Raw genomic sequence first — 12209 nt, forward strand, 5'->3', positions numbered from 1 at the left:
AAACAAGAATATTAAAAAGCATGCAAGAGTTATCAAGAATATCAAGAAAATAGGAGTTATGAAAAATTGTAAAAAGACTGTAGCCAGAATGCACTTCACCTCCGATCCTAACGGAATTTCAAATTCAACCAGTACATCATAGAAAAGAATTTTTTTTTAAAAAAAAAATCGTAATAAAAAAATAAAATAAAATAAAATAAATGAGATAAAAATAAAATATTTAAGATAAAAGTTTTTAAAAAAATGTAAAAAATATAAAATATAAAATGAAAAAAAATAAAAAAATTCCAATCATAAAGATCTAAAAGCTACGAACAATAAAAATAAAAAAATAAACTAAAAAAATAAAATAATGAAATAATGAAATTAAAATAAAAAATTTTAAAAAAAATTTAAAAAGTAAAAGTAAAAGTAAAAATATAAAATTAAAATAAAAAATAAAAAAGTCCCAATTTTAAAGATCGAAAGTTAAATTTAACATTGGCGTAATTAATCCCTGGCAACGGCGTCAAAACTTGTTGCGAAATCGGCAAGTATACCGTTCGTTTCAAGTAATAAAAGTGATAAGTAAAGATCGTTCCGTCGAGGATTAATGCACCAAATATTAATTTAACTATTCCCCTTAAGTTGGAAAAGAAAATTGGTTTGATTGTGAAAGTGATTGGTTGTTGTAAATTAAAAATAGAATTTTTAAAAGCAATTAAATTCAAACGTATGCAAGAATATCAAGAATGACAAGAAATTATAAGATTAATTAAAAATTGTAAAAAGACTGTAGCCAGGATGCACTTCACCTCCGATCCTGCCTTATATTCCTATATTGTATTTTATAATTAACTAATTTGTTTGCTCAGACAATTCATTATTTCCCTATAAAATATTTGAACCCTAATGTCTTAGTGATTTTAACCCTTTAACCGAATTAGAATCTTAGTGTCCTAGTAATCCCTCTTGAATTAAGCAGTAAACAAATGAATTAAAAGTCTGCAATCTATGTAAGCCTATGTCTAGGTCATGCACAAATTATTATTCTACCTTTGTCCAGAGTAAATCCTCAATATGTCTATTGTAAGCCCTAACCCTCAAAGTCCTACAATTAGAGTGATCATTCTAATAAGGATATGGAAAAATTAACACAGGCAGAATAAAACAAACTAACTAATTAACTTATAAAAACAATACAGGAAATATAAAGAATTTATATTGGGTCCATGATCCCAACTACAAAAAAAAAAAAATTAGCTAGACATATTCATGTCTGACTTAAACAAATTAAAATAAAAAGAATTCATAACAAAGAAAAAGAAGAAGATGAAGATAAAGAAAAATGGTATTCAATCTTCAAGTTTTCCGGAATCCTGATCTCCGACGTGAGTCTCCTCCTATAAATATTGTTGCCTTTGTCGAATTGTGTCTTGAGTTTCCAAAAGATGCCTTTTTATAGGGATAAAAATCATATATTTTAATTTTCCATCATATCTTCAATAGAATCTTCACTAGAATCTCTAATCATATCTTTGATTTAATCTTTCAAATTTTCCCCTTTTTATTCAATGGAAAACTTTCCTTAAAAATATTGAACGAAGATTTGATAAGATCTTGAGTGATTCAGAAATTCAAAGCAACTCTACTTGATCTCTCCAATTTATCTCTTTATTGAGCTGAAATTTACTACAAAATATAAAAGTGTACATTTTTGAGATGTATACTATGATAATTTTGAGTTGCAAATTAAGTTTACATAATAATAATGTACATTTTTATTTATTTGTTTTTTAAGAATTTATAAAAGTGTAATTGAATAATTTTTTAACTTATTTAATATATTTTAGATATAGAAAATATAATTAAATTTATATCTTCATATTTTTATATATTTTTATATATAATAAATAACCCAATGATCAATAATCCAATAACTTAATATACCGAACACCTCGATGTCCGAGTTGACTTTAATAACTCTGATCAAGGTTTCTTAGCTGCTTTATACTATATTATTAGCTGTAACAAGGTGGCCTCCGTAAGGAGAATATATTTGATATTAGAGATGAATCGAAAATTTGGTGTATCTTCTATTTATATTATGACACGTGTTTTATTTTATATCAAATTATTTTATTTTTTAATTTTAAAATTAATTATTTATTATTGATTTAATAAATATAAAACATGTGTCACAATATAAATGAAAGATGCATCAAATTTACGGAGCATCTTTAGTACCAAAGAAATTTTCCTCCGTAATACCATAAGTAACGTGTCCACTACGTGAGCGTATCGGAAGGGAGAAAAGGTAGAGGACTTGACAGATTATTATTCCAAGTCTTTAATGGTCCCCCGTAAAGCAGTGCCTTATTCACTTATTGGTTGGTTGCCTTAGTCATTTGGTTTCATTTTATTTTTATTTTATGAATAGAATCATAACGCTTCATTTTGATTAGAATATAGAACAAAGGGGTTAAATCAAAAGGGTAGTTCAAGTGGTATCTGATTTCGCTTGTGTTCAAGTTCTGGTCAATACAAAAAATCTTCTTTAAAAGAGCTCATTTCACTATAATAAAAATATTTTGGCTCAAATATAATATCTTTCATGAATGATATCTATAAATCACTTTTCCCTAAACTCAACTAGAAAGTGTAAGGTGAAGGTAATTTTTTTATCATTGCTCTGTATCGCTCCCTTTTTAATGAATGATACGGTGATACCTATAGTTAAAAAATAAATATATTTTTTTGGTCCTCAGCAAATTTTATGATACCCACTTTAGTCCCTAACAAATAAAAAGGCTATTTGTGGTCCCTAAAAATTTAAAATGAACTCATTTAGTTGAAATCGTGGTCCCTCACAAATTTAAAAAAGATCCATATTCGTCCCTCAAAAGGACTGAAATGGGTCCACTTTAAATTTCCTAGGGACCACGAATAACATTTTTATTTGTTAGTGACTAAAGCATGTATCGTAAAATTTGCTGAGGATCGAAAAAAATATTTACTCAAAAAATAATAATAATAAATATCTTTGAACGTATTCACAACTTTCGTTTGTGATAGAGATATTCACAAATAAAATAGTATTTTAGTACATATGTACTAGACATATGTATAGATATATATATCTATGTTTATCCTTGATTTTTTAGGGGGCGTTTGGTTGAGGAAATTTTTTTGGAATAGTAGGGAAATGTAATAGATAGAGAAATGATTGGAAAGATAGATAAAGTGAGATAGGTAGAAAAATATAAAAAAAAAGTTGTTTGATGGGGAAAAACTTTACTGGGAAAATTAGGTAACTTTATGAAATCAACAGTGCATTAAAAGCTAGATAACCGGTTTTTCGAAAAATCTCACTTTCAAATTGAGTTTCTAAACAGTACGGATATCTATGTTTCTCATAAATCCATACAAATTGGATAGATGGGTTTTTGGTGAAAATACGTTGAAACAAACATAGTGTTTCTAAAAGCCATACTTGATAAATATAGATATCCGCTGAAAAGCTCTCAACCAAACACCACCTTATGAGATTTTGAGACTGTTGAAGTGACTAATTCTGGAAAATTGAGCGACGTTGGGGACAAAGAAATTGTTGGAGTTGCCGTTTTTTTATCCAGTACCAACATACTTGATATTCAGAAAAAAGACAATGAAATTTGTTCTTCGCTATTAATGAAATGATTTTATTTAATTATTTTTATTATTATTTTTAGTAAAAATTTAATTATTTATTTATGTGCTCCCTTTCCTCCAATTTTCCTCTACAATTCATTTTCAAGCTACTAATACCTAGTTTTTCATTTTATTTTAAATAATACGGAAGAGATTCTATTATAATCAGATAATCATCGACCAATCGTTACTTAAAAGTTAGAGTAAAGTCTCTTTTGAGTCTCTGACAAAAAAATACAGTCTCCATTTTTGTCCCTTACAAAAATAAAGTCAACTTTTGGTCCCCATACAATTTTAGTTCTTAGAAAATGTGGTCCCTCAAAAATTCAATGAAGACCAAATTTAGTCCATAAAAAATGACTAATATGAATTTTTTTAAGGGACGAAAGTGAAAATCGTGTTTTTTTGTTAGATACGCAAAAGAGACTTTACTCTAAAAGTTATAACCATGCAATTACTAGAAAAACTAAGTATAACTGTGGAAGTGCATTCCTTATCATTTGCAAAATATGTTATAATTATGAAAATATAGTTTCTCGTATGGTTGTCTCATATATAAAAAAATATGTGAAACCACTTATTTTCTTTGTCTCTCTTCTCCTTTTTTTTTTTGTGCAATTACCAATCCATTTTTTTTATCTATATGAGACAAAAATTATCTTACACAACATGAGAAACTATATTTCCCATAATTATAAAAAAAAATAATTGGGTTTAAAGTTTTTCATATTGTAAGAAATAAAATTATCTTTTACACATATTTAGAGTCTATATTTTCTCTTTCTCTTTATCTCTTTTCTTCGCTCTACAGGAGGGTCACACAATTTTATATGTGTGTATTATATAATTTTGTCTCTTTAAATCCATAAAAATTATAGGGAATAGTTTATAAATCTCCATTATGATTTTTCTTTGAATCATTTATTTCTTTATTTTTTCTAAATTACTTATTGCCAATGGTTTTTTCCCATCCGAATACATCCTTAATACTGTTAGAAACTTAATTGATTTTCTTATTTAACTCTTCTTAGAAAAAAAGAAATTAACTACAAAAAAGAAAAAAATAGAAGAAATAATAAGACCAATGTGTTAAAAATTAACTACAATTACAAAGAAGATGAAATATGTCTAAATCAAAAAGAAAAAAATAAACCTAGAACAACAAAATAAAGAAAAAATAAGATCAAATATATTAGATACTTATAATAGTAACATACAAAACTAAAAGTACAAAAAAATGTAAATAGTCTAAATCAAAAAGAAGAAAATAGACCGAAGACAAAAATAAATAGAAAAAAATAAAACCTTATCTAAAGTGGCTGTAGAAATATATATAAAGTATATATGATAAAAAAATAGATAAAATTACGATTAATTCACATAAGATTACAGAAACGCCCTTCATTAATCAAAACGACGTAATTTTTGGAATAACTATAGATAACCTTATCTAAAGTGGCTGTAAATATATATATATATATATATATATATATATATATATATATATATATATAAACGCAAAATAATAGGAAATTTTTGAACATTTCCCAAAATTATAACGCAAACGTCTAAAAATGAGATGAGATTAATTATAACTTATAAAAACTATATGAATATAAAATGGGGCTATATTTTCTTCAGCCACAGAAGATACCAAATTTTCCTGCACATCCATGGGAAACTGTGTTAATAATTTTTTTATTTTATTTTATTATATAGTGGGACCCACTTCAAAAAACATGTATCTATTGCATAAGAGATCGATTTTCCTGTTACATAAGACTATGATTTCCCATATAAAATAATAAAAATATATACAAATATACATTTGTATATATTATTATTATTATTTTTAATTCAAACTTTTCATGGAACTAGGTAGCGATACTGGTGTTATGTTTTTGAATTTTTTTTTGCCGGGGGTAGTTGATGGAATCCTCCGTTTGAGCGCTGAAGTCAACTCAACAAGTAACAAGTGAATAATAGGGATACATAAATAAGTAGGGTTTTATTAGTGTTATGTTACATGATTTAAGTGTTGTTTCTAACACATACAAAAAAATGAAGAGAGAAAGTGAAATGATGAAAGAGAAAGAAAAATATGTGGACCCCATATCTTTAATGTGTGTGTAAGAAAATGATATTATATCATGTTACATGATAAATATAAAACCCAAATAAGTATTTGGAAAAAAAAAAATTAGATATTCAAATCCATCGTGGATTAGTTTGATTTGGGAAGGATTTTGATATTAGTATTTAAATTCCTCTCAAATACAATATTGGAGAGATTGAGGATGAATTTCGAGATTAAAAATTTAAATCCTTTCAAATATGATATTTAAAGAAATCGAATATATACTGCCATCTTCACCGTTCAATTCTCTAATTAATGATACATGACGTGTGTAAAGGATTTGGACTCTAAAGTTCATAGGACCCGAGTTATCCGGAGGGGATTGAGATGCTAGCTGTTTAAGATAATTTGCCATGAACACTTTGCTACGGACATAGATTGTGGCATACACTATAATTTGTCTTTCATTTGAACGAACGCTACACCATAATTTGTCATGTGAATGGCTGGCCCCAAATTAAAATCGAAAAGCCTTGTCTCTCTCTCTACGCTTCTGCTGTTGTTCTCTCTCCTCTCCACTGCCGTCGTCGTCGCCGACGATGGTGTGTTCATGTCGAAGCTGGAAAAAGCAATCAGCCCAAGAGGGTGGTCGGCGACCACCGCATTTTGCAGCTGGAACGGCGTGAAGTGTGACAGTTCAAACCGGGTGACCACTATCCATCTGGCTTCCGAGTTACTTACTGGAACACTCCCTTCCGATCTGAACTCACTCTCCCAACTCACAGACCTCTCTCTCCAGGGAAACTCTCTCTCCGGTTCGTTACCCTCCTTGGCGAACCTCACCATGCTCATAACAGTGTACCTCGACGGCAACAACTTCACCTCCATCCCTGACGGTTGCTTCCAAGGGCTAACCAGCTTGCAGAACCTAAGTTTAACCTACAACATCAACCTCGTACCCTGGACGTTTCCCGCCGAGTTGACTCAGTCAATTGACCTCGTCCAACTCGACCTCGGAAACTCAAACATCATGGGTTCCTTGCCCGATGTGTTCGATTCCTTTGTCAGTTTGCAGGGCCTTGATATCTCTTACAACAACTTCACTGGTAGTTTGCCCAAATCCTTCGCGGGATCTGGGATTAAGAATTTGTGGCTCAATAATCAGAGAAATGAGTTTGGCTTCTCGGGTTCAATTTACGTGCTTTCTTCCATGACCTCCTTGTCTCGGGTGTGGCTTATGGAGAACCAGTTCACGGGTCCAATTCCGGATTATTCAAATTGTACCAACTTGTTTGATCTTCAGCTTAAGGACAATTTGTTAACTGGTGTGGTTCCACCTTCTTTGATGGCTCTCTCTAGCTTAGGTTTCGTTTCTTTGGACAACAACATGCTGCAGGGTCCTGTTCCTGTGTTTGGGCAAGGTGTGGTCACTCTTGATGGGAACAATAGCTTTTGTCAATCAAATCCTGGTGTGCCTTGTGATCCCATTGCCACCACTTTGCTTGATGTTGCTGCAGATTTTGGGTATCCCCTTCAGTTGGCTAGTGCCTGGAAAGGGAACAAAACTTGTCAAGATTGGAGCTTCATTGTGTGTGAAGGAGGGAATATCACTACGGTGAATTTAGCAAAGCAGAATTTGACCGGAACCATTTCACCTGCATTTGCCAATTTAACGGATCTAAGGAACTTGTTTCTCAATGATAATAATTTGGTTGGTTCAATACCTTGGAGCTTGACAACTTTGCCTCAACTTGAGGTTCTGGATGTGTCTAATAACAACCTATCCGGAGAGGTTCCCAATTTCTCAGCTAAGGTGAAGTTCATTGCTGCAGGTAATGTTTTGCTTGGTCTTCCTGGAGATGGAGGCAATGGAACTAGTCCATCATCGGGTTCCGGTGATGCACCGAGTGGAAGTCCATCTAAAACAGCAAATGGTTCTTCCCTGTCCCCTGCTTGGATCGTAGGTATAGCCATTTTTGCTGTATTTTTCATCTAAAACATAATTACATCTTAGGCTGTGGAAATAAAAATACATCCAATGTTTCTTAACCACTAATTCATTGACTCTGTCTGCTAACAGGTATTATTGGCGGAGTGGTAGCAGGATTGTTGATATGTATCACTATTTTTTGTTTAGTATGCAAGTCTACATCTTGGCGTGGAAAATTTTGGTTGACCACAAAAGGTAACAAAGATATTGAAGAATTCTTAAAAAATCACGGAGCCCCAACTCTCAAAAGATACAAATTCTCAAATATCAAGAAAATGACTGACTCTTTCAAAAATAAACTAGGACAAGGTGGTTTTGGTGCTGTATACAAAGGACAACTATTTAGTGGTTGTCCTGTGGCTGCAAAGATACTGAGGTCATCCAAAGGAAACAATGATGACTTCATCAATGAGGTTGCCAGTATTAGTAGAACTTCTCATGTCAATGTTGTCGCCCTTCTTGGATTTTGTTTGGAAGGCCGAAAGAAGGCTCTCATCTATGAGTTTATGTCCAATGGTTCCCTTGAAAAGTTCATTCACAGAAAGGGACATGAAACCATTGCATCTTTGAGCTGGGAGAAGTTGTATCAAATTGCCGTAGGGATTGCTCGAGGGCTGGAGTACTTGCATAGGGGATGCAATACTAGAATTTTGCATTTTGATATAAAACCACATAATATCCTTTTGGATGAGGATTTCTGCCCCAAGATATCAGATTTTGGGCTAGCAAAGCTCTGTCCCAAGAAAGAGAGCATTATTTCCATGTCAGACGCTAGAGGGACAATTGGGTATGTAGCTCCAGAAATGTGGAATAGACATTTTGGAGGAGTTTCTCATAAGTCTGATGTTTATAGCTATGGAATGCTGCTGCTAGAAATGGTGGGAGCGACGAAGAACATTAATGCTGAAGCCAATCAGAGTAGTGAGATATACTTCCCACACTGGGTATATGACAGACTTGAGCAGGGCAGAGGTTTGAGACCAGATGAGGTGATGACAACAGAAGAAAATGAGATAACAAAAAGATTGACTGTAGTGGGTTTATGGTGCACTCAAACGTTTCCAAATGATAGACCTACAATTAGTAGAGTGATAGATATGTTGGAAGGCAACATGAATTCCCTGGAAATTCCACCAAGACCTACGCTTTCTTCTCCTACTAGACCAGCATCTGAATCATCCACTTCTTGAAATATCTTTGCATTTTGGGTAAATAGTTTAAGTTATACTGTAAAATGGATCATTCAACATATTTGTTTTGTACTTTTCAATCATCCTGAAAAGCAAGTGTATCTCATATGTGTGTTAAACTGTTAATGTATTGAATCCTAAAGCCAGAGCAATTGATGGAGTAAACTCTATGTTCTGCAAAATGTTGAATGCTTAATAAAAGTTGTATAAGATGAATCTGTTGCAGAAGGCCTGCGAACAGTTGATGACTCAGATGAAGGAAGGTTCAAGACTAATTGATAGGATTTATAGTGAGAATTATGTCCTTTTTCACAGTCTCCTTCTTCTTCTTGAACTACTTCTCTTTACCCATCTGTTAGTGAGTTCTTTCCTTTCGTAGTGCATCGACTCTTATTTGTCTTATTCCATCTATCATTTCAATAATCAATAGTTTTGTCTAGTGTGAATTTTCTAATCATTGTGATTAGGGGTGTACAAAAGAACTAACAAATTGAACTCAACTATAAATTTTTAAAAACTAGTTTTCGAACTTACCTGCTTTTTAAAAATAAGTTCTGTTAATATATTGATGGTAGAACAGTCAGTGCGTGTTTGCAGCTGAAACAGAGCCCACTAAAACACGCATGCTTGCCCATTCTTCTGCAAAACTCCATAACAAGGGAAAAGAAAAGACAACCGAAATTGCTGATATAATTAATTAATATAAAATAAAAAATAATATCCAAATGGCTTTGTTGGTTTCACATTTAGAATAATAAAATAAGGGAAAAGTGTCTATACATTTAAATTACACAACTTACATCCTTTCACTCTCACAAAGAGGTGGGACCCACAACTTTATTTTTTTTGTCAACTCTCTCTCCTCCTTTATCTATCTCTTTCTCTCTCTTAAAATGACACAACTTTACATCCTTCAAAATTATACACACTTTTCCCATAAAATAATTATATGTGCTTGGTGTGTGGCTTTATTTTCTTTTCTCATAAAAGGGGGGAGAGAGAGGAAGGTTTGAAAAAGAAGATGATGAACACTGCAATTCATTATTAATCCCGACCCCGGTATCACGACCCAGTTGGGTGTTGGAGTAATGAGTCATTAATTGAGTCGGTAAGTGATCGGTAGGAATGGTTAATCTGTATATATATAAATATATATAATAATATATATAAATATGAATATGTAAATTTAATTATATTCTGCATATTTAAAATAATTTAAACATGGTTTATTAAATAATCTAAAATATTATCTAATCGCACTTTTATAAGTTCATCAAACATAAATAAATGAAAATGTACGCTATTATTATATCAATTTAATTTACAACTCAGAATCTCCATAAGCATATCTCTCAATAAGTGGTGTGCACTAAATACTGCTCCATGCAAAAATAAAAAATAAAGGCACTCTAAGAGCACAAGTAGTGATTAGTGAAGTACTTTGACTTTCTGCTGTACATACAAGCAAGTGCAAGCAGTGGGGGAATCAAACTCCCAGTACACAGGGCAGTGTTGCTCTTTTACCAAAGTGTTTAGCTATCACCAAACAGTATGATGTGTTGTAACATAACATCTATAATGTGATCCTCTGGCTTTATTTTCGGTTTTGGTTTGAATGTTAAAGAGCCTCATTCCAATTTTAATTTTCAAACTTTTTGGAGATATAACACAATTATGTTCAAGGAGTCAAAACATAATTAAACAATCAAGGTTTAAAACATATGTTCAAAATCATAATTACAAGTCTATCATATACAGCACAATTAAGTTCAAAGAGTAAAAGTTGTGCCAAATTTGGACCCTCATTAAAGACTCCTTGAAGGGAACAAATATTGTGCTAGCAGCTTTATTATAATATTTGATATAGTTCAAGCTAGGGGTGTTCAACATGTCCAAAAAAACCAAACAGATCCATAACTAAACTGCTCCACATTTTAAGAACCGGTTATTTTTAAAAACTGGTTTCATATAAAACTGCATTTTATTTTATAAACTGATTATTTACCATACTAAAAAAATAATTGGTTATCCATAATCAAACTGCTCTACAATTAAAGAACAAATAACATGTTTATTAACCGATCGCAATCGATTCAAACTGCGATGACCGAACCGCAAAATCGATAATCGAATTAACCAAAAATTGAAAAATCGAAAATCGAATAAAAATTACAAAATTTAATTAGATTAGATCGATTTTCGATTTGGTTGGTAAAAATCAATCCAATCCAATGATTTCCCAACCCTACACTCTATCTACTTAGGCCTTTCACTAATCATATCCCAAAAACCATATACTGAATTTCTAAACTCAAGACACATTAACTCATCATGTTGGAGAAAGTGGGTTGTACTTGATCTATGTTATGCTTTTTTTTTATAAGATACATCATATTTTTTTATTGCATGGGTTATTGTTGTACAATAGCTCCTTTGTAGGATAAAATTTTTGGTTACTCCGTATCTCAAGCAACCACATTGTAATTTTTTTGTTAGAGGTAAAAAATAGTAATTCAACTTTTTGTTGTACTATATTGAAAATTAGATTATCGATTATTGATACTTCTAGATTGCATAATAAGCATCATACAAACTTTACAAAGCCAATACATACAAAATATATGTTATTTACACAATAATCATCATAGAAATTTTAGGTTTTTAAAATACCGAAAACCAATCCAATCCAAACCGAATAAAATTGAATTGAATTAGATCAGATTTGAAAATAAATTCAAACTAAATGGATAATTATATGATCGATCCGAAGGAATTGGATTGAATAATTTTTGCTTCTAAAACTGATCCAATCCAGACCACAATTATAATAACCCTCACATGTAGTGTTGGATTTAATTATGAATTAATGATTTTAATCATGATATTGAAGAATAATTATAAGAAAAGTAGAAGAAAAAGAAATAAAGTCACCTTTGGTGAAAAGAGTTAAAATGGCAGTTAAGGGGTAAAAATATAGGTAAATAAAGTTATCCAAAAAGTGAGAGTAAAAATAGAAACGTGACTAGAAAAATATTCTAGTCCATCGGGTAAAGTTTGGTAGTGAACTTATGTGCGTAGATAGATAAGCTTTTACCCAATTAAAGTAACTTGAATACTTAAGTTTAGAAACAGTGCTTCATTTCCTTTCTCTCCTCGCGTGCGCCTCGTTCTTTCTTTCTTCTCTGTGCATCGAACTCGTAGCCAATGGAAGGATGCTTAAATTGCAACTTCTTCATTTCTTGATGAAATCAAATGAGGTAAAAAGCAAAGTTGCTTAGAATTG

The 12209-nt window shown here is 31.5% G+C and overlaps 1 protein-coding gene across 1 annotated transcript; it reads left to right on the forward strand.

Annotated features, from left to right (window-relative positions):
* Window positions 1-6248: 6248 nt before the first annotated feature.
* On the forward strand, window positions 6249-8926 carry LOC133295775 (receptor-like kinase TMK4). Its single transcript, XM_061494628.1, has 2 exons — window positions 6249-7734; window positions 7827-8926. Exons 1-2 carry the CDS (start codon window positions 6249-6251, stop codon window positions 8924-8926), a joined length of 2586 nt encoding a protein of 861 aa, XP_061350612.1.
* The last annotated feature ends 3283 nt before the right edge of the window (window positions 8927-12209 follow it).

The sequence above is a fragment of the Gastrolobium bilobum genome, unplaced genomic scaffold (assembly GCF_033153095.1).
Source record: "Gastrolobium bilobum isolate Gb01-03AN ecotype WA unplaced genomic scaffold, APGP_CSIRO_Gbil_v1 utg10370, whole genome shotgun sequence".
NCBI lineage: Eukaryota > Viridiplantae > Streptophyta > Magnoliopsida > Fabales > Fabaceae > Gastrolobium > Gastrolobium bilobum.